At 40.8% G+C, this 21,485-nt stretch overlaps 1 protein-coding gene across 1 annotated transcript; it reads left to right on the plus strand.

Annotated features, from left to right (window-relative positions):
• The first annotated feature begins 4 nt into the window (after positions 1 to 4).
• Positions 5 to 19,009, plus strand: LOC138854380 (TIMELESS-interacting protein-like). Its single transcript, XM_070097220.1, has 7 exons — positions 5 to 218; positions 8,370 to 8,554; positions 10,291 to 10,372; positions 11,527 to 11,725; positions 12,589 to 12,813; positions 15,924 to 16,080; positions 17,889 to 19,009. The coding sequence occupies exons 2-7, from the start codon at positions 8,404 to 8,406 to the stop codon at positions 18,335 to 18,337; spliced, it is 1,263 nt and encodes a 420-aa protein (XP_069953321.1). The 5' UTR covers positions 5 to 218; positions 8,370 to 8,403; the 3' UTR covers positions 18,338 to 19,009.
• The last annotated feature ends 2,476 nt before the right edge of the window (positions 19,010 to 21,485 follow it).

Consider the following 21,485-nt stretch of genomic DNA (forward strand, 5'->3'; position numbering starts at 1 on the left):
TTCAGTACGGTGTGTACCATGGTGGCCCTAACAACCCTAACAACAGGAGGTTAACTCGCGCCAAAATATAACCAGTTGTTCAGACAAGTGTTTCTTCCCTTCATGACAACACTGTCTGGCATGAACCACACTCACTTGCTGCTGGTTATCCTGGCTTAAATCTACATACTTTGCTACCACTGTCTGCCTATAACTTCCGGGTATTTGGGTCATCCTAGGTAATTTACACATATTTTGCTATGTATGATAACTGTCCTTGTGTGTACCTCTACATAATAATAATAAAAGTAATTTTTATTTTGATATGATACATGGTTGTATAAAGAAATATAATAGTTGGGTGTACATGTTAAAAGCCCCTTTGTATGCAGAGCATTTCGGGCAAACTTAAAATTAACTTAGGACTAATAAGGCAATAACAGTTCATATGGTCATTAGACCCTTGCGGGTTTAGCGATAGTTATGATTATAATACCCCTCAAGGAAGGTTCCTTGATGTTGGTGAGGGGCTCTTGATTTAGGGAATTGGATCTGTGCTCCATTTCCCCAAATTAAGCCTGAATGCCTTCCACATCAACCCCAGGCGCTGATACCTCTTCAAGGGGGGCTCCTTGGCGTGGTGAAGAGGCTCTTGGTCTGAGGAATTAGCCCTGTCGGTCTTCTTCCTCAGACCGAACCTAATTACCCCCCATTCTCCCCTCCCCTATCCCATCCTCCCCATCCTCCCCTTTTTCCATTCCTCCTCCTCCTCCTCACCCCTCCCTTTTGCCCTTCCTCTTTTTAGCCTTCGTGATTTCTCCCACAGGCGCGCTAGTTCCTAGGTAGGGGAAAGGACACCGGGGTCCATCCCATTCCGTTGAGGTTTCTTGGCGGTGGCGTAGTTTGCCGTGGAATCTGGATTGCCTAGGGATGTCCCGATCCCTCTCCGGTATCCCGGAGTAGCTTTGGGTGTCTTTTGGGCGACGGGTGTATCTCTGGAAGCCACCTTTCGGATTCCGGGGGTGGTGGCTGAAGGAGGTATGCTTTGTGGCGGATATCCGGCCGCCCTCTCTTTTGTCCACCGAGGTAGCTCGGCAGATGTGAGGTTGCTATCCCAGATTGCTGGTTTACTGGCATGAAGGGTAGGGTATGGCACGGGTTCCATGCTGCATCTGCGCTACTAGCGGTGTCGAGTCCTCTTGGGCGCGGAGGGAGATTTCTGGCCCTTTCATTCCTCCTAGGAACTATCCCTCCCCGGTCCCCCCTTTTTTTTCTTTTTTTTATTTTTATTTTCTTTTCTTCTTTCTTTTTTTTTCTTAAAAACAAAAAGAAAGAAGTAACCTAACCATGGCAGCCCTAGTCCATGAACCTGGTACCCCCGGGCCCCTTCTTGATACCGCACCCCGTTCTGACCCCGCCTCATCTTTGGACCACTCTTCAGACATTCCTCATGCCTCTGTACCTATTGCCGGTGCTGTTTCCTCACCCGCTTCAGGTACTGAGGCCTCGACTGACTCCTTCGATTTATCAGACCTTCGCTCTCCTCTGACTATGCTTCCGGCCTCTCCCTCTACGGTGCGGCAATTTTCAAATCGCCGACCCGTTCCACGTCGGACCAACTCTGGTCCCACGCCTAAACGTCAACGACAATTACCTGCTGATGATACTTCTCCACCTTCACCTTCTCGTTCTTCTCAGAAACGATCGACACGTCCTTCACTACCTTTCCACGCTCAGTTTCAGACTGAACAGTGGACTAAATTCTTCACTTTACGACCAACTTCCTCTACTGCCTATCTTTCTGACCATAGTATTGGCAAGGCACTCCTACGCCATGTTGGTAAAGATATTTCTTTTCATGCTCTTAAGAGCGGTACGCGCATCATTACCGTACAGAATGCTACCCAGGCTCGTGAGCTCTCTCGTCTTTCCCATATAGATACTGTTCCTGTCACCCTTGAAAAACATCATTCCCTCAATTCTTGTAGTGGTACCGTTATTCTGCCCCATACCATAGTTCAACAAAATTTCCAGACATGTGGCACCGACATTCTAGAACAGCTGGAACTCCAAGATCTCCCAATCCTCAAGGTAGACACTTACGTTCTTCCTGCCCGTGGGCGGAGACGATACCCTAGCAATGTGGCTCGTTTAACTTTTGACAGCCGAGAACTCCCATCCTCCGTTTATATAGCAGGACATCGGTTACAAGTTCGAAAGGTGATCCCTACACCACAACAGTGTAGAAATTGCTGGCGATTTGGCCATCCAGCGAAATATTGCAGATCTATCGCCGAATGCCCAGTCTGTGGTGCCGATGACCATTCTAATACGTCTTGCAATCGATCTCCCTCTTGCCTTAACTGTCATGAGGCTCACCCTTCGTACTCTCGCCGTTGTCAGGTCTATTTAAACGAGCGGGAAATCCGTTACCTCAAAGAGACAGAAGGTCTCCCTTATGCCATGGCAGTTTCTCATCTCCGCCTCCAAGGGAGACTCCCACGTGTTTCTTATTCCCGTGTTTCAAAACGTCCCCCCACTTCTGGTATCCCATCTTCTACACCCACCTCTGTGGTTACCTCTCCCATAATCACTCCTGTATCTAATCCTTTTGCTGTCCTCGGCTCAGACGTCCCTACTTCAACGCCTCAGTCTAATCTCGCTTCTTCGAGTTCTCTCTTACAAGCCTCAGTATCGACGAGACCTCGTACGACACCTCTTCCCAATCGTCCCTCTACTTCTCAAAAGTCAAAAAAAGGTCCGGTAACACCTCCTACCCATCTTCCACCTCCTCATTTTACCCTCCCTGTCTCTGTCCCTAGTTCTTCCCCTCTCACTGGCTCAGTTACAAGTGCAGAGGTTCACCCTCCTCCTCGTAATGTACCTTCCTCCCCTGTTCCCTCCCAAGTTTCTTCCTCTTCTGCCACCTCCCAGGTTCCTGTCTCTTCTGTCCCCTGCCACGCTTCTCCAGTTCCCTCCACCCTTTCGCCCCCCCCTACCTTGGTACAGTCCAATACAGTTCCAATCTTTACTCATCCTCCCCCTACCATTCCCAATATTGTCTCCCATACGACATCTCTGAATTCCGAAACACTTGAAGCAATCTCTGAATATATTGCAGAGACCAAACCGTCAATGGACACTGATCCACCTTCCGCTCTTTCTCTCTCCTCTGCTCCATCTGCGCAACTCCTTTCTTCACAGCGCACCGTTCCTTCGCTGCTTGAACATTTTCCACTGCCTCCGCATGTGGACTTTTCTAACCCTTCTAGTCCGTAGGAACCCTTACCTGCGGATTTCAAGTATCTTTATCATTGCCAATCATGGCCTTTTTACAGTGGAATATACGCGGCCTCAGGGGTAATCGGGGTGAGCTTCAGATGTTACTCTCCCAGTTTGCCCCTGTTGGTGTTTGCTTACAGGAACCAAAATTACACTCTGCTGTTATTTCTCACATCTCAGGCTATAATTTATTGTATTCTTCAGATCCTTTTCCTGATGGGACCTTTAATGAAAGTGCCCTTCTTCTCCGCACTGATATTCCGTACCATCAGCTATTTATTCATACTTCGCTGCATTACACAGCAGCCCGTATCCACTTACATAGGTGGTATACGCTCTGTTCTTTATATCTCTCTCCTTCTCGGGCATTATCTATTCCGGATTTTGCCTTCCTTGTTTCGTCATTACCGCCACCGATTCTGTTACTTGGTGATTTTAATGCCCACCATTTCCTCTGGGGAGGGTCTCACTGTGATTCCCGTGGAATTCAGTTAGAGGCTTTTCTTGCCACCCACCCCCTCCATGTTTTAAATACAGGTACTCACACCCATTTTGATCCTCGGACTCATACTCTCTCTTGCATCGATCTCTCAGTTTGCTCTTCCTCCGCCGCATTAGACTTTACTTGGTCTGTTCTCCCGGACTTACATGACAGTGATCATTTCCCAATCATTCTTTCTTCCCCTTCATATTCGCCACCTCTTCGCACCCCACGCTGGCAATTTAATCGGGCAAATTGGAACCTTTACTCACACCTGACTGTTTTTAAAGAGGTTCCTTCTTCGTCCTCCATCGATGAGCTTTTACACCTCTTCTCGTCCTCCGTTTTCACCGCAGCTTCTCATTCTATACCCCAAACTTCGGGCAGGCATTCTCAGAAATGCGTGCCTTGGTGGTCTCCTGCTTGTGCTCGTGCAGTACGTTTGAAACGCGCTGCATGGGGCAGGTACCGGTACAATAGAACCACAGAGCGACTCCTTGATTTTAAACAGAAGCGTGCGATCGCTCGCCGTGTCATCCGTGACGCTAAACGCACTTGCTGGCGAGATTATGTCTCCACCATCACCTCTGCTTCCTCTATGAGTGCAGTCTGGAAAAAAGTACGAAAACTGAGTGGTAAATATTCTCCTGACCCGGCTCCTGTTCTGCGAGTTGCCGGTGTTGATATAGCAAACCCACTAGATGTTGCCAATGAAATTGGCAATCATCTGGTCCGTATTTCTCAGGGACTCCATCTATGCCCCTCATTTCTTTCCTCAAAGTCTGCCAGAGAGTTAGCACCCTTGGACTTTTCTTCTCTCAGAGAAGAACAGTATAATGTGCCTTTTACACTTCAAGAACTGGAGGCAACACTCTCAGCTTGTCGATCATCGGCAGCTGGGCCCGACGACATTCATATTCGTATGCTACAACATTTACATCAGTCAGCCCTTGCAGTCTTATTACGCCTTTACAATCTTATTTGGTCACAAGGAGTTCTTCCACAGCTGTGGAAATCCGCCATTGTTCTCCCTTTCCGCAAACCAGGCACTACGGGACATGAAACCTCCCACTATCGTCCCATTGCTCTTACCAGTGCAGTTTGCAAAGTAATGGAACGTCTAGTAAATAGACGTTTAGTGTGGTATTTAGAGACACACAACAGTCTCTCCACTCGTCAATATGGCTTTCGTAAGGGACGTTCTACCATAGACCCCTTACTGCGCTTGGATACATATGTTCGTAATGCCTTTGCGAATAACCACTCAGTTATTGCCATATTTTTTGACCTTGAGAAGGCATATGACACAACTTGGAGGTATAATATTTTAGCCCAAGTCCACTCCTTAGGCCTTCGAGGCAATCTACCATCCTTCCTTAAGAACTTTTTAACTGACAGGCATTTCCGTGTTCGGGTTAATAATGTGCTCTCCCCGGACTTTGTCCAAGCTGAAGGTGTCCCCCAGGGATGTGTTCTGAGCACAACACTTTTTCTCCTTGCTATTAATGATTTGGCCTCTAGTCTTCCATCAAATATTTGGTCATCACTCTATGTTGATGACTTCGCTATTGCCTGTGCAGGCGCTGACTGTCACCTCCTTACAGTTTCTCTCCAGCATGCAGTCGACCGTGTTTCCAATTGGGCCACCACACATGGGTTTAAATTTTCCAGCACTAAAACCCACCAAATCACTTTCACTAGACGCTCTGTCATCTCTGATCATCCTTTGTACCTCTATGGCTCACGTATCCCTGAACGTGATACAGTCAAGTTTCTGGGCCTCCTCTTTGATCGTAGGTTATCCTGGAAACCTCACATTACCTCTCTGAAGGCAACTTGTCACAGCCGGCTGAACCTTCTTAAAACCCTTGCTCATCTTTCGTGGGGAGCTGATCGTCGAACCCTCCTTCACCTACATTCCACCCTTATTTTATCGAAACTTGATTATGGTGACCAGATCTATTCAGCGGCATCTCCTGCTACTCTCTCTAGCCTTAACCCCATTCATCACCAAGGATTACGTTTATGCCTTGGTGCTTTTCGCTCTTCCCCTGTCGAAAGCCTCTATGCAGAAGCGAACGTTCCATCCTTGTCCGATCGCCGTGATGCCCATTGCCTGCGCTACTATGTACGCTCTCATGATCTCCGCAATCCTTCCATTTATAGAATGGTCACTGATATTAGTAGACATTCTTTATTTGTTCGCCGCCCCTGCTTACTCCGTCCCTTCTCTCTTCGCCTTCATTCGCTCTTGTCTTCTCTTCAACTACCACCTTTCTATGTACATGTAGCATCTCACTTTTCCCTACCCCCCTGGGAAGTTCCAGCTGTTCGAGTCTGTTCTTTCTCCCTCCCTTGCTCGAAAGCCCAACTGTCTACGGTCGCTTCCCGCTCTCTTTTTCTTGACCACTTTCACTCTCATTCTCATGCCATTGCTGTGTACACAGATGGCTCTAAGTCTTCTGACGGCGTAGGATTCGCAGCAGTGTTTCCGGACAGCGTCGTACAAGGGCATTTACTATCTTCAGCTAGTATTTTTACTGCTGAATTATATGCCATCCTTACAGCACTTATCCGTATTGCATCTATGCCTGTGTCATCATTTGTGGTTGTCTCAGACTCCCTTAGTGCTTTACAGGCTATACAAAAATTTGATACACCTCACCCCTTAGTCCTCCGTATCCAACTTTGGCTACGCCGCATCTTTACTAAGCATAAAGATATTGTTTTTTGTTGGGTCCCTGGTCATGTTGACGTACAGGGCAATGAACAGGCAGACACTGCTGCGCGGTCAGCAGTACATGACCTACCAGTTTCTTATAGAGGTATTCCATGTACGGACTATTTTGCTGTAATATCTTCCCACCTTCACACCCGTTGGCAACAACGTTGGTCTACTATGCTCGGCAACAAACTTCAGTCTATTAAACCGAGTATAGGTTACTGGCCGTCTTCTTATCACCAGTGTCGAGGTTGGGAGACTACTCTCTCCCGTCTTCGCATTGGCCATACTCGTCTTACTCATGGATATCTCATGGAGAGGCGTCTTGCTCCTCTCTGTGAGAATTGCCAAGCTCCATTATCAGTCAGCCACATTCTGTTGGACTGCCCACTTTATCAACGAGCACGCAGAATTTACCTCTGTCGTCGTCTTCGCCCCGCTGCTCTCTCTTTACCTTCCCTTCTCGCTGATGGACCCACCTTTCATCCGGACTCTCTCATTGACTTTTTGACAACGACTGACTTACTTCACAAATTCTGATACTTTCAGCCCTTTCTACTTGTATCTCTTGCTACCCTCTACCCCCGTACTATCCCCTGCCCCGCTGTTTTCTGTAACCTGCTGATCATCCCCCCTCCCTCCTGCCATCCAATTCCCTTGCTTCCTTCCCTACCCTGCAGCGCTGTATAGCCCTTGTGGCTTAGCGCTTCTTTTTGATTATAATAATAATAATAATAATCTGTGCACCATAGGGAGGTTAGCATGGGCCACCACTGTGACCACAAATGCAATTATTATTATAATCAAAAAGAAGCGCTAAGCCAAACCACAAATGCAAGTCTTTACAGCTTGCTTGCCATGTGTTCAGTCCTCGCCCATTCCATGGTTTGTTTGCAATATTTGCAAATTGTGTTATATTTTGTGAGTAATAATTAATGGAGAAGTGAAATAATAGTTTGAGGTAGTCTCCATAAAGGCACCCAGATGTATATGTACTCAGTAATGTGCACTTCTAACTAACTACCGTTAGAAAATATCTTATCTCCCTGATACACCCCGTCAACTAACTACATAAAAACCACCTGGTGGTTCACACTTCCACTCACTCACCCATTTGACTATAAGCACAGAAATACGAATCTTAATCTTAAAGTGAAGATTCCTAACTAGTCGTAAGTTTGCCTGTGATACTCCAATATAGACACTATGTATTGTGCCAAAACAAAAGCATTCACATTGTTAAACTCACGAACTAGTATTTAGTCACTTAGTATTTAGTCAACTTACTCCATAATTTGTAATAATTTAGGGTTAAGAATTAATCTAAGTTTGCCCGAAATGCCTAGCCATGCTAGGTGTCCTAGTGGCCCCCTCTGTAATTAGTATTTTATTACATGTAAACCACACAATAACCAAAATCTGTAAACCCCGCATTGTAATCCTTATAAAGAATAAACTTGATTGATTGATGTATGTTGGCTGGATTTGATGATACTTAGCTCTTGGCCTTGTGCCTTTATCTAATCACTTTTGTAAACCACTAAACAATGATCTGATGCATATTGCCTGTCTAAAAACATGCACATCCAGAATTCTAAGCATCAACCTTTTACGTAATATATTGTCTAGTAAACTGTTGTCATATCTCGTGTAGTTATTCAACATACAGTTTTTAAATCAATATTTGTGATTCAAAACTTCCATAGAACATAATGACTTACTGAGCATTTGTTTTTGAAAACTAGCCAACTGAAAATTGCAGTTACACCTGTTGCCATGAGATTTAAAATGTCTCAAGTTTTTTATTTAGCTGAATTAAAAAAATTCCAAACATTATATGGCATATACATGTATATCTGGTGCTGCATTTAGTATATCTGTATATAATTCATATCAATTTAACAGATTAAAAAGTTGATCAAATAGATTGACCCCAGCCATGGATCTTAATGTTGAAGAGTTGTTTGGGCATCGGGAAGCAGACAGTGTCAGAGACTCAGATTCAGAAGCTGAAGGTAATGAGGATAGCGATGATGGAGGTGTAAATAATCCAATGGAGGAAGCAGTTGAAGTTCCTGAAGCTGGTGCAAGTACGTGACTTTTGGTTCAGTATTGAAACATTTTGATTTTGTCTATGTACAGTCTTTTTTTTGTTTATTTGTTTTTCATAGTGCTGTACAGTAACTAAGAATTTGTAATTTTAATAGTGAACATAGAAAAGAGGAAGGTGTTGAGAGTAATAGAAAAATTTAGGCAGTGAAAAAATTAGTTATTAAATTGGAGGGATGGAGAAAATGATTGTTTCGATGCTGTATTTACAAGTGAACATATCAATGGATGGCTCAGTGAAAGATGAGGTGAATCACAGAATAAATGAAGGGAAAAAGGAGGATAGAATGATGAGGCATCTGTGGAAAGAAAGAATTTTATCTTTTGAGGCAAAGAGATAAGTATATGTGTAGTGGTAAAAATCTCTTTATACAGGTTTGACGCAAGGGCTTTAAACATTTCAGTGAGGAGGAAGCTGAAAGCGATGGAGATGTCATGCTTGAGAACAATGTGAAGTATAAATTTTATGCAAAAATTTGGAGTGTAAAAATTAGATGCTGTGGCAATGAGAAAGGTATAAGTCAGAGGGCAGAGGAAGGGTTGTTGAGGTGGTTTGGGCATTTAGAGAGGATGAAGCAGAAGAGGATGACTAGGCTGTATAAATCTTGGATGGAAGGAAGGCTAGAGGGTGATCCTAGGAAGGGTTGGAGGGAGGGAGGATGTGAAGGAAGGTGTAAAAGGTCGGGGCTTGAGCCTCCACCAGGTGTGTGTGAACATGTTACATTGAAGGGAGTGGGTCGAGACAAGTAGTCTTAATGCTTTGATGTGCAAGATATAGGCAAACCATAATTCTCATAATAAAATTTGGAGTAAATCACAAGCACTGGGTCTACATGCCAGTGCATGCTACAATTAATTTTCATTCAGATGTGATCTTTCCAGGTTTGTTGATTGATTTGCACTTCATAATATTGATAGCCATTTTCAGCAACAGTGTCATATGACCCATATAGGTATAGCACATGGTTTTTGACCACAATATTATTTCAGAAACAGTGTATTAGAAGTAGATCATTCTATATCTGTCCTAATCAGTGGAACCTCGGTACTCTAACTTAATTCGTTCCAGAAGGCTGTTCGAATGCTGATCTGTTTGAGTACCAAACAAATTTTTCCCAACCAGTTTTCTTTTTTGTTGGCTGTTATCACTAATCATCTTAGGCACCATGGTGACTTATACAAATAATATAAAAAATGCCAAAAAATGCGAAGAAACACAAAATAGTTTACAACAAAGTTCTGGCAGGTCGTATTTGTTTGGTCAAGTGCCAAGCATCTGTCGACTACCAAGTGATTTTTTTATCGAACAAAGCGTTCGAATACTGAATTGTTCGAGTAGGGAGCTGTTTGAGTACCGAGGTTCCACTGTACATTCGTCAGGTCCCACCATATCCTCATTTCAAATTTTGTGAAATAAATGTTATAGCACTGTGCTATTTGGAGCTCTTGTACAGTATTACATCTGTATATAGGAAGGTATAGTCTACAGCAATAAATATATTATATAATTCTGTTGAATACAGTAAAATAAAAATTAACTGTGAATCATTATACTATAAGATGATTGTTTTGTCAATGGTATATACATATACAGTATTTTCCTCTATTAATCTTAAGTTTTGTATTACTGTATATACTTTATACAGTAAAAGAAACAATAAAGGACAGTATATTATGGTTACGTACTTTACAAATTTTAAAATGGGGTCTATTCCAGGTCAGGAGACAGGTACTCAACAGCAGCCTGTTAAACCCAAGAGAGTGGTTAAGAATCCTCAGCCTAAACTTGATGCCCACCGGTTAGTGTCTGTGATTTTATTTGTTAATTACCCGTTTAGTGAGATTTTGTTCTAACAGGATTAACTAGTCCCCAAATATATGGTTGTGTTTTAGACATATGTAAGCCAAAAACAATAATACATCTTATAATGGTTGATTAATTGGGTTTAAAACCTGTTGAGTACATAAAGGTTATTAAAGCTGCATGCCATGAGTTCATTACCATCAAAAATACATTAACCCTAAAATAGGGATTGAATAATCTCTCTTACAGTATATCAAGTGATTATTTAATTGAAAGATGTGGTGAGCCATAGAATTAATGATGGGGAAAAAAAGGTGAGTGGTGCATTGAGGCATCTCTGGTGTTTTAAACTGCACACTTCATAACCACAGTTCCACAGGTGAAACAAGTAAGACATTGTAGCTATGTTTTGCTTACCACAAGCTTTGTCATGCCAAACATAGCCACAGTAAATAACATTACAGTACTTGTATATTGATTATTTACTTGACACATTGCACATATTGTTACCAATAATAATTAAAGGTAGATATGCTTTAATTACACTTGTTGCAGTGCCACTCATGGTTGTTTAATTTGGTATAGTAGATGGGAAGAAACTGGAAACAAGATGTACACACAAGGGAAACAAGTGGATAAAACAGTAATCATGGAAAAGTCAGTGTGAATGTTTGGTTATTTATTGGTCTGGGAAAATCACCCAGTTAAGACCCATGTAAAGTGATTTTTCCCTGACCACTAAATTGATCAGAATTCACATTGACCATTCTATGAACACTATCTTTATGCACTTTTTCCTTTTGTGTATGTCTTGTTTTTTTTCTTTCCATCTACCTACCAGTTGAATATATTTTTATAGGCACTCCTTATACTTGCCACGTATTCTTGTTTCTCACTGCAGGCTGGTGTTGCTGCTTCACTTATTTGACAGCCAGTCTAATGTGTCAAACTTTTGTTAAATGATTCTGGGGCTTGCATTTGTCCCATCAAGAAGGAAAAGTTCCTGCAGAAGTTCCCTGAAATTTTTAAATTAAATTCTTGCCACCATTTTTGCTGGGGTTCTTAATTAGTATATGCTTGTTTTTGTGATCCATATCATTGGAAGGTATGATAATTTTTCTGTAATTACTAGCTGTTAAATCATTGCAGGTTAGCTGGCCCAAGAGGAATTACAGTTCTCCAGAAAGCTTTTAAAGATGTGAAATTCCATGGAAAAGGTCACGAAAAAGAGGATCTTGCTGTTCTCTTGAAGAGATTAGAACATTGGGCACACCGTCTCTTTCCAAAACTCCCATTTAAAGACACCCTAGAAGAAATAGAAAAGTTAGGACTAAAGAAAAATGTACAGGTAAGCTGAAGAAAATATATTTTTATCTTATTTCCTTCCTCCATTATAATTTTTGTGGGCTTGACAAAAAAGGGTATTAGAAAAAGTAAAAGCATTTGAGAGGGATTGAGAGCCAGAGTGTAAGAGATCATAATAACGAGAATGAGAATGTTATCTATTCTTGACAGAATAGAGAACAGGGCAAGACGACACATCTCTGGTTTTGACAGATCTGTCTTTTTAGCAGAGCCTTGAACATTATGTACTGGCCAACATTGTCAAAGTACCACATTGGGCTCCACTCTGTGGACAGCTAGAAGTGAGCTTCTACACAACAAGATGGGCAGCCAACAGCAACTACACTCTAGCTGTACCCTTCTCAAGAACATCACTTCATCTGAGATCACGTATTTCTAGGATGACTTGAGTTTGGAACATGTTCGTACAGCATAATGACATCAGCTAAATAAAGTCAATTGACCTTTCCCCTTTAAGAGGGAAAGGGGTGCCAGCAAAGGACCCCTTGATCCAGTGAATTGGGGCTAGAATCCCCTTCCTTGGATCAAACCTGATTACCTTCCATTCTACACGTTTTCACTTCAAAATATGTGCAGTATAATGATGCCTTACAGTCTATTCACATTAATGCAAATGTAGTGAATACCACCTCTCTATTTATTACTTGTCTGTATAATTTCTGTGACCTTTTTATTTTTATAGTATGTACCAGCTTAATAGTGCAGATATACAGGATCACATACCAGTAGTTGTGGTAATGGGGTTGTAAAAAGTGAATATAATCATAACAAAGTCTTATGCTGCCCTATGTTGAGTCACATGTATCAAGTCCTCATTCATAAATTGTTTCCATGGATTCTGTACAGGTACTCATGAAACGTCTTCGATTAGATATGTTTACCGAAAGTGAACTTAATGGATTGGCTGAGGACAGAGTAAAACGGGGTATTGATGAGGAAGCGGAGAAAGAGGAGGAGCCACAAATTGACATATTTGATGAACTTTTGGGTAACAGGGGCTACCCAGCCTTCTCCCAAACAACTATTCTACCATCAGCTTCTGCTACACCAAATTCAAGTCAATCTAACAAGGTATGCAGGAGAAATTACCACCTTTTCTTTTTGAGTCAAGCTGATCCTTATACAGTAATTATGTAGTTTTTTGAGGAGTATACACTGTATTGTCATGTATGATTGAGAAATCTTCTGCACATTTAGGTATGGTATGACTGCATAACCTCCACAACCCTACTCTTAATAGTAGACAAAAAAATAGTTATCATGACTAATAGTAGCTGGATAATTTTTTGTTTTTAACAAGTCGGCCGTCTCCCACCGAGGCAGAGTGACCCAAAAAGAAAGAAAAAATCCCCAAAAAGAAAATACAGTGGACCCCCAGTTAACGATATTTTTTCACTCCAGAAGTATGTTCAGGTGCCAGTACTGACCGAATTTGTTCCCATAAGGAATATTGTGAAGTAGATTAGTCCATTTCAGACCCCCAAACATACACGTACAAACGCACTTACATAAGTACACTTACATAATTGGTCGCATTCGGAGGTGATTGTTATGCGGGGGTCCACTGTACTTTCATCATCATTCAACACTTTCACCTCACTCACACATAATCACTGTTTTTCCAGAAGTGCTCAGAACACAACAGTTTAGAAGCATATATATATAAAGATACACAACATATCCCTCTAAACTGCCAATATCCCAAACCCCTCCTTTAAAGTGCAGGCATTGTACTTCCCATTTTCAGGACTCAAGTCTGGCTATATAAAAATAACTGAATCAATTCACTAAATATTACCCTGCTCACACTCCAACAGATCATCAGGTCCCAAATACCATTCGTCTCCATTCACTCCTACCAAACACACTGGAAGTCCACAAAACCTCCCTTACCCCTTCCTTCCCACCTTTTCGAGGACAACCACTACCCCGCCTTCCTTCCCCTACAGACTTAAATGCTCTCCATGTCATTCTACTTTGGTCCATTCTCTCTTAATGACCAAACCACCTCAACAACCCCTCTTCAGCCCTCTGACTAATACTTTTATTAACTCCGCACCTTCTCCTAATTTCCACACTCCGAATTTTCTGCATAATATTTACACCACACATTGCCCTTAGACAGGACATCTCCACTGCCTCCTCACTGCTGCATTCACAACCCAAGAATCACACCCATATAAAAGTGTTGGTAATACTATAATTCATACATTCCCTTCTTTGCCTCCATAGATAATGTTTTTTGTCTCCACACATACCTCAACGCACCACTCAGCTTTTTTTCCCTCATCAATTCTATGATTAACCTCATCCTTCATAAATCCATCTGCTGACATGTCAACTCCCAAGTATCTGAAAACATTCACTTCTTCCATACTCCTCCTCCCCAATTTGATATCCAATTTTTCTTTATGTAAATCATTTGATACCATCATCACCTTACTCTTTTCTATGTTCGCTTTCAACTTTCTACCTTTACACACACTCCCAAACTCATCCACGAACCTTTGCAAATTTTCTTTAGCATCTCATAAGCACAGTATCATAAGCAAAGAGCAACTGTGTCAATTCATATTTTGTATTTGATTCCCCATAATTTAATCCCACCCCTCTCCCGAACACCCTAGCATTTACTTCTTTTACAACCCCATCTATAAATATACAGGTACCATCCGACTTACGACCGAGTTTGGTTCCGAGAAACCGGTCGTAAGTCGAACTTTACTACTGAATATCAACATCACATTTTTGTAATGACTTTATTTTATTGTTTTATTTTGGTATTTCATGTTTTACTTAAATAGTTAGTTGTTTATTTCCCAGAAATTTGGCATAAAAAACATGGTCGTAAGTCGAGTGGTCGTATGTCGAGCATGTCGTAAGTCGGATGGTAGGTATATTAATTAAACAACCAATGTGACATTACACATCCCTGTCTAAGACCAACTTTTACTGGGAAGTAGTCTCCCTCTCTTCTACACACCCTACCCTGAGCCTCGCTATCCTCATAAAAACTCTTTACAGCATTTAGTAACATACCACCTATTCCATATACAGTGGACCCTCGACTAACGCTATTAATCCGTTCCTGAGAGCTCATCGTTAGTCAAGTTAATTTTCCCCATAAGAAATAATGGAAATCAAATTAATCCGTGTAGGACACCCCAAAGTATGAAAAAAAAGTTTTTACCACATGAAATATTAATTTTAATACACACAAACTGAAGAAGGCATACACAGTTACATGACACTTACCTTTATTGAAGATCAGGTGATGATTGATGGGATGGGAGGAGGGGAGAGTGTTGATGGTCTTAGTGTTTAGAAGGGGAATCTCCTTCCATTAGGACTTGAGGTGGCAAGTCCTTTCCCTTCCCTTTAAATCTCTCAAACCAACCTTTGCTGGCCTTAAATTCACTCACATCACCACTAGTTGCTGGCATTTTTTTAATTAAATCGTCATGCAACTTCCTAGCCTTTTCACATATGATCGCTTGAGAGATGCTATCTCCTGCTATCTGTTTTTCGTTTATCCACACCATTAACAGTCTCTCAACATCTTCGAGTACTTGTGATCTCGGTTTCGAAAACATAGTTGCACCTTTGGCAAGAACAGCTTCCTTGATTGCTGTTTTCTTGCCCACGATAGTAGCGACGGTTGATTGGGATTTTGTGTACAACCTGGCCAGCTCGGAGACACGCACTCCACTTTCATACTTAGCAATGATCTCTTTCTTCATATCCATAGTAATTCTCACCCTTTTTGCTGTAGGGTTGGCACTAGAAGCTTTCTTGGGGCCCATGGTGACTTATTTTGCAGGTGCAATCACTAAAAAGGCTGTGATAATATGAAATGTTCCGATTGTATGCTTGGAAGCGACCGCGGTGGCTGGCTGGCTTGTAAACACTGGCCAGAAGTGGACGCGTCTCAGACGGAACGAATAGTGTTGGTCGAGTTTTTTAGCGCTAGTCGAGGCAAAATTTGTGTGTTAAAATGTATCGCTAGTCGGATTTATCGTTAATCGATGCCATAGTTGGTCGAGGGTCCACTGTACATGCAACATCTGCCACATTGCAGTATAAATTTATATACGTACATATTTTGGTTCTGTATAATTTATAAATTGAGTGTAGTGTAACACTCTTACCTTAGGATATTTTATTTCTTGGCCTCTTTGCAGACACTGACAGATGAACAGAAAGAACGAATTGAGAGAAATAGAAGACTTGCAGAGGAAAAACGCTTGGCAAGGTTAAAACAACAAAAAGAAATGGCCAAAGAAACAGCATCAGTAAATGAAGACCTTGAGGCTCCAGTCGAGTCTGTAGACATCTTCGGTAATATGCCATAGATTCTTTTTGCTGACAATGTCATCATTATTATTTTCTATCATCATGGGTTGGAGAAATATTTATTGTAAGAGGTTGGTTGGAGAAATGATCGAACAGAAAAATTGGTTTAAAGATATTTAGAAAGTTTTTTTATAGTTAATTAACTAAATACGATCCAACCTCTAATCTAAAATGCTTGAGTATAGTGGATGTTAATGAGCTACAATCATTGGGAATTAGCTTAGGTACAGTAGTCTTGTATGCATGAAGCAGAAGTGTATATCAGTATATTACATTTTAATAGTAATGTGGGGACACACTACCTTTTAATGATGAAGTAGCTATTTCTATGGTCTTGAGAGTGAAGCTGGTGAGGTGAGAGTATAGGCGATGAAGTGAGAGGATGGTGATGCAGTTGCTGAGGCTTTCAGGATGATTCCTCTGGACATTCATTTAGGTCTGGCTAGTCTAAGACAGGTGAAGTAATTGATGTAGTGGGCATTGAGGAGGTAAATATGGTATGGGTGTAGGTTGGTGTTGCTATAGTGGTGAAGCAACTCTGGCAGATCACTGTGCAAATTTTGTTTGGAACTGCTGGTGGCCTTTGATGTTTGGATTAGCACTGGCTGGTTAGCTTTCCCATGAGACATTGTAGATTGCATCACTACAAAAATGCAGGTCTCAGTTTAATATGCAATAGACACCAAGGTTGGGGTTTATGGAATTAAATGAATGATATTGCTGTGAACTAAGTCCTTTAATCTAATCCTGTGTGGAAATTTGTGTACTTGAGAAACAAAAATATACTGTATACCATCCTATTAATTTTCAAAAGGCCGAGAAGGTTGTAGCAAGTAAATCCATGGTTGAACAAAATCTAATAGAATATGAGTGCAGGAATACATAAATTAGATTCATATATAATGAATAGAATTTGTGAGGGCTAAGCTGTGTTGATAAAATTCCCACTTGCCTGACTTGCCCATGCATGCACATGTGTACTTGTATGTACATATTTATATATGCTTACATGTATGTATGCATCTCCATGGGGAAATGGAACAGAATTCTTCCTCCGTAAGCCATGCATGTCATAAGAGGCTACTCCAATGCCGGGAGCAAGAGACTGGTAACCCCTTCTCCTGTATGTATTACTAAATTTAAAAGGAGAAACTTTCGTTTTTCCTTTTGGGCCATCTGCCTTGATGGGATATGGTCGGTTTGTTGAAAGAAGAAGAATATGTATGTGTGCATCTTTCTTCTTTCTTTCAACAAACTGGTCATATCCCACCGAAGCAGGGTGGCCCAAAAAAAGAATAACAAAAGTTTCTCTTTTTAACTATAGTAATGCATGCAGGATAAGGGGTTACTAGCCCCTTGCTCCGGGCATTTGAGTCGCCTCTTACGACACGCATGGCTTACGGAGGAAGAATTCTGTTCCACTTACCCATGGAGAGTATGTGTGCATGTGTGTATAAATTGTATATCCATCTATCCATCTAGTATTTCTTTTCTTTTTTTTAATGGCTAATTTATCTCTTCATTTCATCTCGTATAGTTCCTTTAACATTTTTACCCACTTCCTTATTTGCATTAATTAATTTAACCCTTAAACTGTCCAAACGTAGATCTACGTTTTTTCAACATTTTAAAGTACGTAAAAAAATGTAGAGCTTCTTTTTTTTTTTACATTTGAAAACTTGTAAAAGAACGTAGATCTACTTTTGGAGCACTACGCATGTGAACGTAGATCTGTTTGGACAGTTTAAGGGTTAAAGAGGGCATTAATAAGGAGTATTTTGCCTATATTTCAGATAATCTGAAGACAGCAGTGAGCATGAATGTAAATACACCAGCCAACGAAGAAGCTCCCAGTAATGCTTCAGTGGAGGAAGACTGTACCACTGGCATAGAAAATATGGAGGCTGAGGAAGGTGAAGAGGCAGAAGTGAGAATGACAGACGAGGAAGTGATGCATGAACTGGCTGAGGAAGGTGAAGAAGCTGCAGTAAGAATGATAGAAGAGGAATCGAAGCAGGAACTAGCAGAAGGTGGAAAGGCAACAGTAATAATGACAGAAGATGAAGTGATACAGGAACTGGATGAGGAAGGCAGTGAAGAAGTAGCAGTAAGAATAATAGAAGAGGAATCAAAGCAGGAACTAGCAGAAGGTGGAAAGACAACAGTAATAATGACAGAAGATGAAGTGATACAGGAACTGGCTCAGGAAGGTGGTGAAGGAGCAGCAGGAAGAATGACTTAAGAGGAAATGGCACAAGAATTGACAGGAGAAGAGAGAGATGCTCCGTCCCTAACAAGTCAAGTTACTCGCACACATGACCACGATAAGGAAAAGGGTTGTGATAAGTATACATTTGACCTCCCATCAGAAAGTTGCTATTTTCATCAGAAACTAGCAATAAACTAACAGGAGAGAGCACATGATGTGTTCAAGAAGAAGCAAATTCCCTTTGTACAGAAGACAATATGCTAAATCAAGATTAAAGCTAATTAAGAGCATTGCATACATGCATGGGTGCATATGTATTCGGCAAGGCCAATACAGTACATGACTGCAAAGACGTTTACATTTGCATACAGATGCACACATTTTTTCCTCTCAACAGATTTCTAATATTAAAAGTATCACATACGATTGGTATTAAAGTGCAGTCAGTGCTATTAAAATACACATGAAATAATAAATAAGGTATGTACGTATTGTTTATGAAACAGTAATATACATGTATAAAGTACTGTACATATAAGTAATATTTAGTAATTTAAGTTGAATATAGTTTGTGTTTTGTGAGGGTACTTTTTAAGATGAAGATTCTTCACTGGGATTTTACATAAAAAATTGCCTTTTTATTCAGTACTTTATATATAAAAAATATTTTTTAAATAACAATCAGTTTGATATATAAATAAAGCTCTTGACTTAAATAATTAGTTTGTGTTTAGAGTAACCTTTTTATTAAGGTACAACAGCTTTTGTACACACATTGTGACTTGAGGTTTTCTTCACCATAATACAATAAAGAGCAACCACCCAGGGAGGTACTGCTGTCCTGCCAGCTGAGTGTGAAATGGAAACCTGTAATTGTTTTACATGATGGTAGGATTGCTGGTGTCTTTTTTGTCTCAAACACATGGGATAACAGGTATGTCTTGCTTCTTCTACTTACACTTTGGTCACACTACACTTGAATGTACATGCATATATATTTACACACTCCTCTGAGTTTTCTTCTATTTTCTTAATAGTTCTTGTTCTCCTTTATTTTCTCTTCCTCTGTAAGCCATGCATGTCATAAGTAATGACTAAATTGCTGGGAGCAAGGGGCTAGTAACCCTTTCTCCTGTATATATTACCAAAATTTAGAAGAAAAACCTGCTTTTCTTTTTAAATTACTATACTATAAACAAATAGCTAAAATGTTCAAGGAAAGAGGTTTTGTGTTGTCGCAATTATGTACACATTGCCTCTGTATAAGGTGCTTCACAGGTGCATGGTACCTCGAGGGAGGTCATATAGTGTCTGGGGGAATGGGCGACATTCCACTTTGATCCAAGGAAGGGAAGGACAAGTCCAGTTTCCTAGATAAAGACCCCCATATTAACATCAAGACCCTTGAAGAATAAGGTAAGTACATAATAGCTGATTTTTTGAGAATCTGCAAAGTTTTTGATACTTCTGTTGCAATATATTGGATATGAGTTTGAAATTTTAGTTCATTACACAGGTGCTAGCATATAATTTTACCTTCATATTTTTTTCTGTTAATGTGTTTGCCATTTATTTTGATGTTGATTTGACTGTATGATTTAATGCCAAAATTTTACACTTTGGTCATACAGGAAATTGTTTTATGCTAGAGTGTGCCATCTATAATTATGCACATCATAATGATCCCTCTTCCAAACAAACTCAATCTCACTGTTCCTTCGAGAGAGGCTTCTTGAGGTTTTATAGCAAAATTGGATACATCAGCAGTAAGGTGCTACCCTATTTTATATGATAGTTACATAGTGGAACCAAAACCTGAATGTTTTTCTGTCATATTCCATCACACAAGATGGGGTTCATACAGGGTTGAAATCTGTGAGCCTGAGATGGGAGACTTAAGTAGGGCAATGAGGATATTAAGTATTTTATTAAAGGTTCATTAACTATAGGAGCTTCAACAGTTTTGCTCCATCAGAACTTGAGTTTCTATTACTTGAGAATTACCATCTCACAAGATGGCCTGTCCAAGCTCTGATGCTGGTGAAAGGCTTTTAATCCAGTGACAGGGAGTTACCCTCCTATTCTTGGATCAGATCTGTTTATCTCCCATTCCCCAGGCACTCTATGACCCTCTTTCCCTCTCCTATGGATTTAGCACTTATTTTATAAAGTAAAGACTTCATCTTGCTTGATTGTATGTATGTTCCCTTCTGTGTCCTGTCTTCACATGAGAACATGAAAGATGAATATGCTAGGCTATAACCTATCTATGATGAAAGCAACAGGCTGCCAGCTGTTTCATATAATCGTATCACCCATTGACTAGAACCTACAATGCCATCCTTCAATATTCCTACATCTGTGCACAACCATTATAAAGTACCTCCAATGCCCCTGCCTCTTCGATCTCTTTTTCTAGCTTAGGCAGCCCACATTAGACTTAGGCCTTCTTGTGCATATAATAACATACATAATGTTTTACTTATTATATTCCATAACACAGGATGATTTTCCTGTCATACTCCACTACACAAGATAGTGTTTAATTCATATTTCATCATGCAGAATGGTTTTCATGTTATACTCAGTCACAGGATAGGTTTTTCAAATGATACAGTGAAATGTATCAACCTGATCTGGGAGTCTTCAGTGGGGTGATGGAGTAAGTTAGGTTAAGTTGCATAAACCTATAAAAATAAATATCTAACTAGTAATAAGCACATTAAGAAACTCATAATACATCTGGCAAGAAGATGATTGAGCACAAGTAATATGCATGCATATTACTTCTGCAGGAATGGGTTGGGTGAACATATCTTCAAGCATCTCTTTGGGTTCAGTAGCTATGGCATCTTTCAGGGTTTCCCTCCAGCAGTCCTCGAGTCATTTTTACATGTAAAGTAAAAGGACACAAGTGCAACTAATGTGACATTTTATTGTGGCAACGTTTCGCTCTCCAGGAGCTTTGTCACGCCGTTATAATTTTTATGCTACCCAAGTAATAATTTTATATCCTTTTGCTTGTGTGCAAGTTAATTGTTCTACTATATTATATCACTACTACTACAACTCCTACCACTAGCACTGCACCTCACTGTAAGCCTATATATACCCTCTGTGTCCATGTATTGTTTGTAACGGCTTGACAAAGCTCCTAGAGAGTGAAACGTTGCCACAATAC

This window comes from Cherax quadricarinatus, chromosome 56, assembly GCF_038502225.1.
Source record: "Cherax quadricarinatus isolate ZL_2023a chromosome 56, ASM3850222v1, whole genome shotgun sequence".
NCBI classification, from domain to species: Eukaryota; Metazoa; Arthropoda; class Malacostraca; order Decapoda; family Parastacidae; genus Cherax; species Cherax quadricarinatus.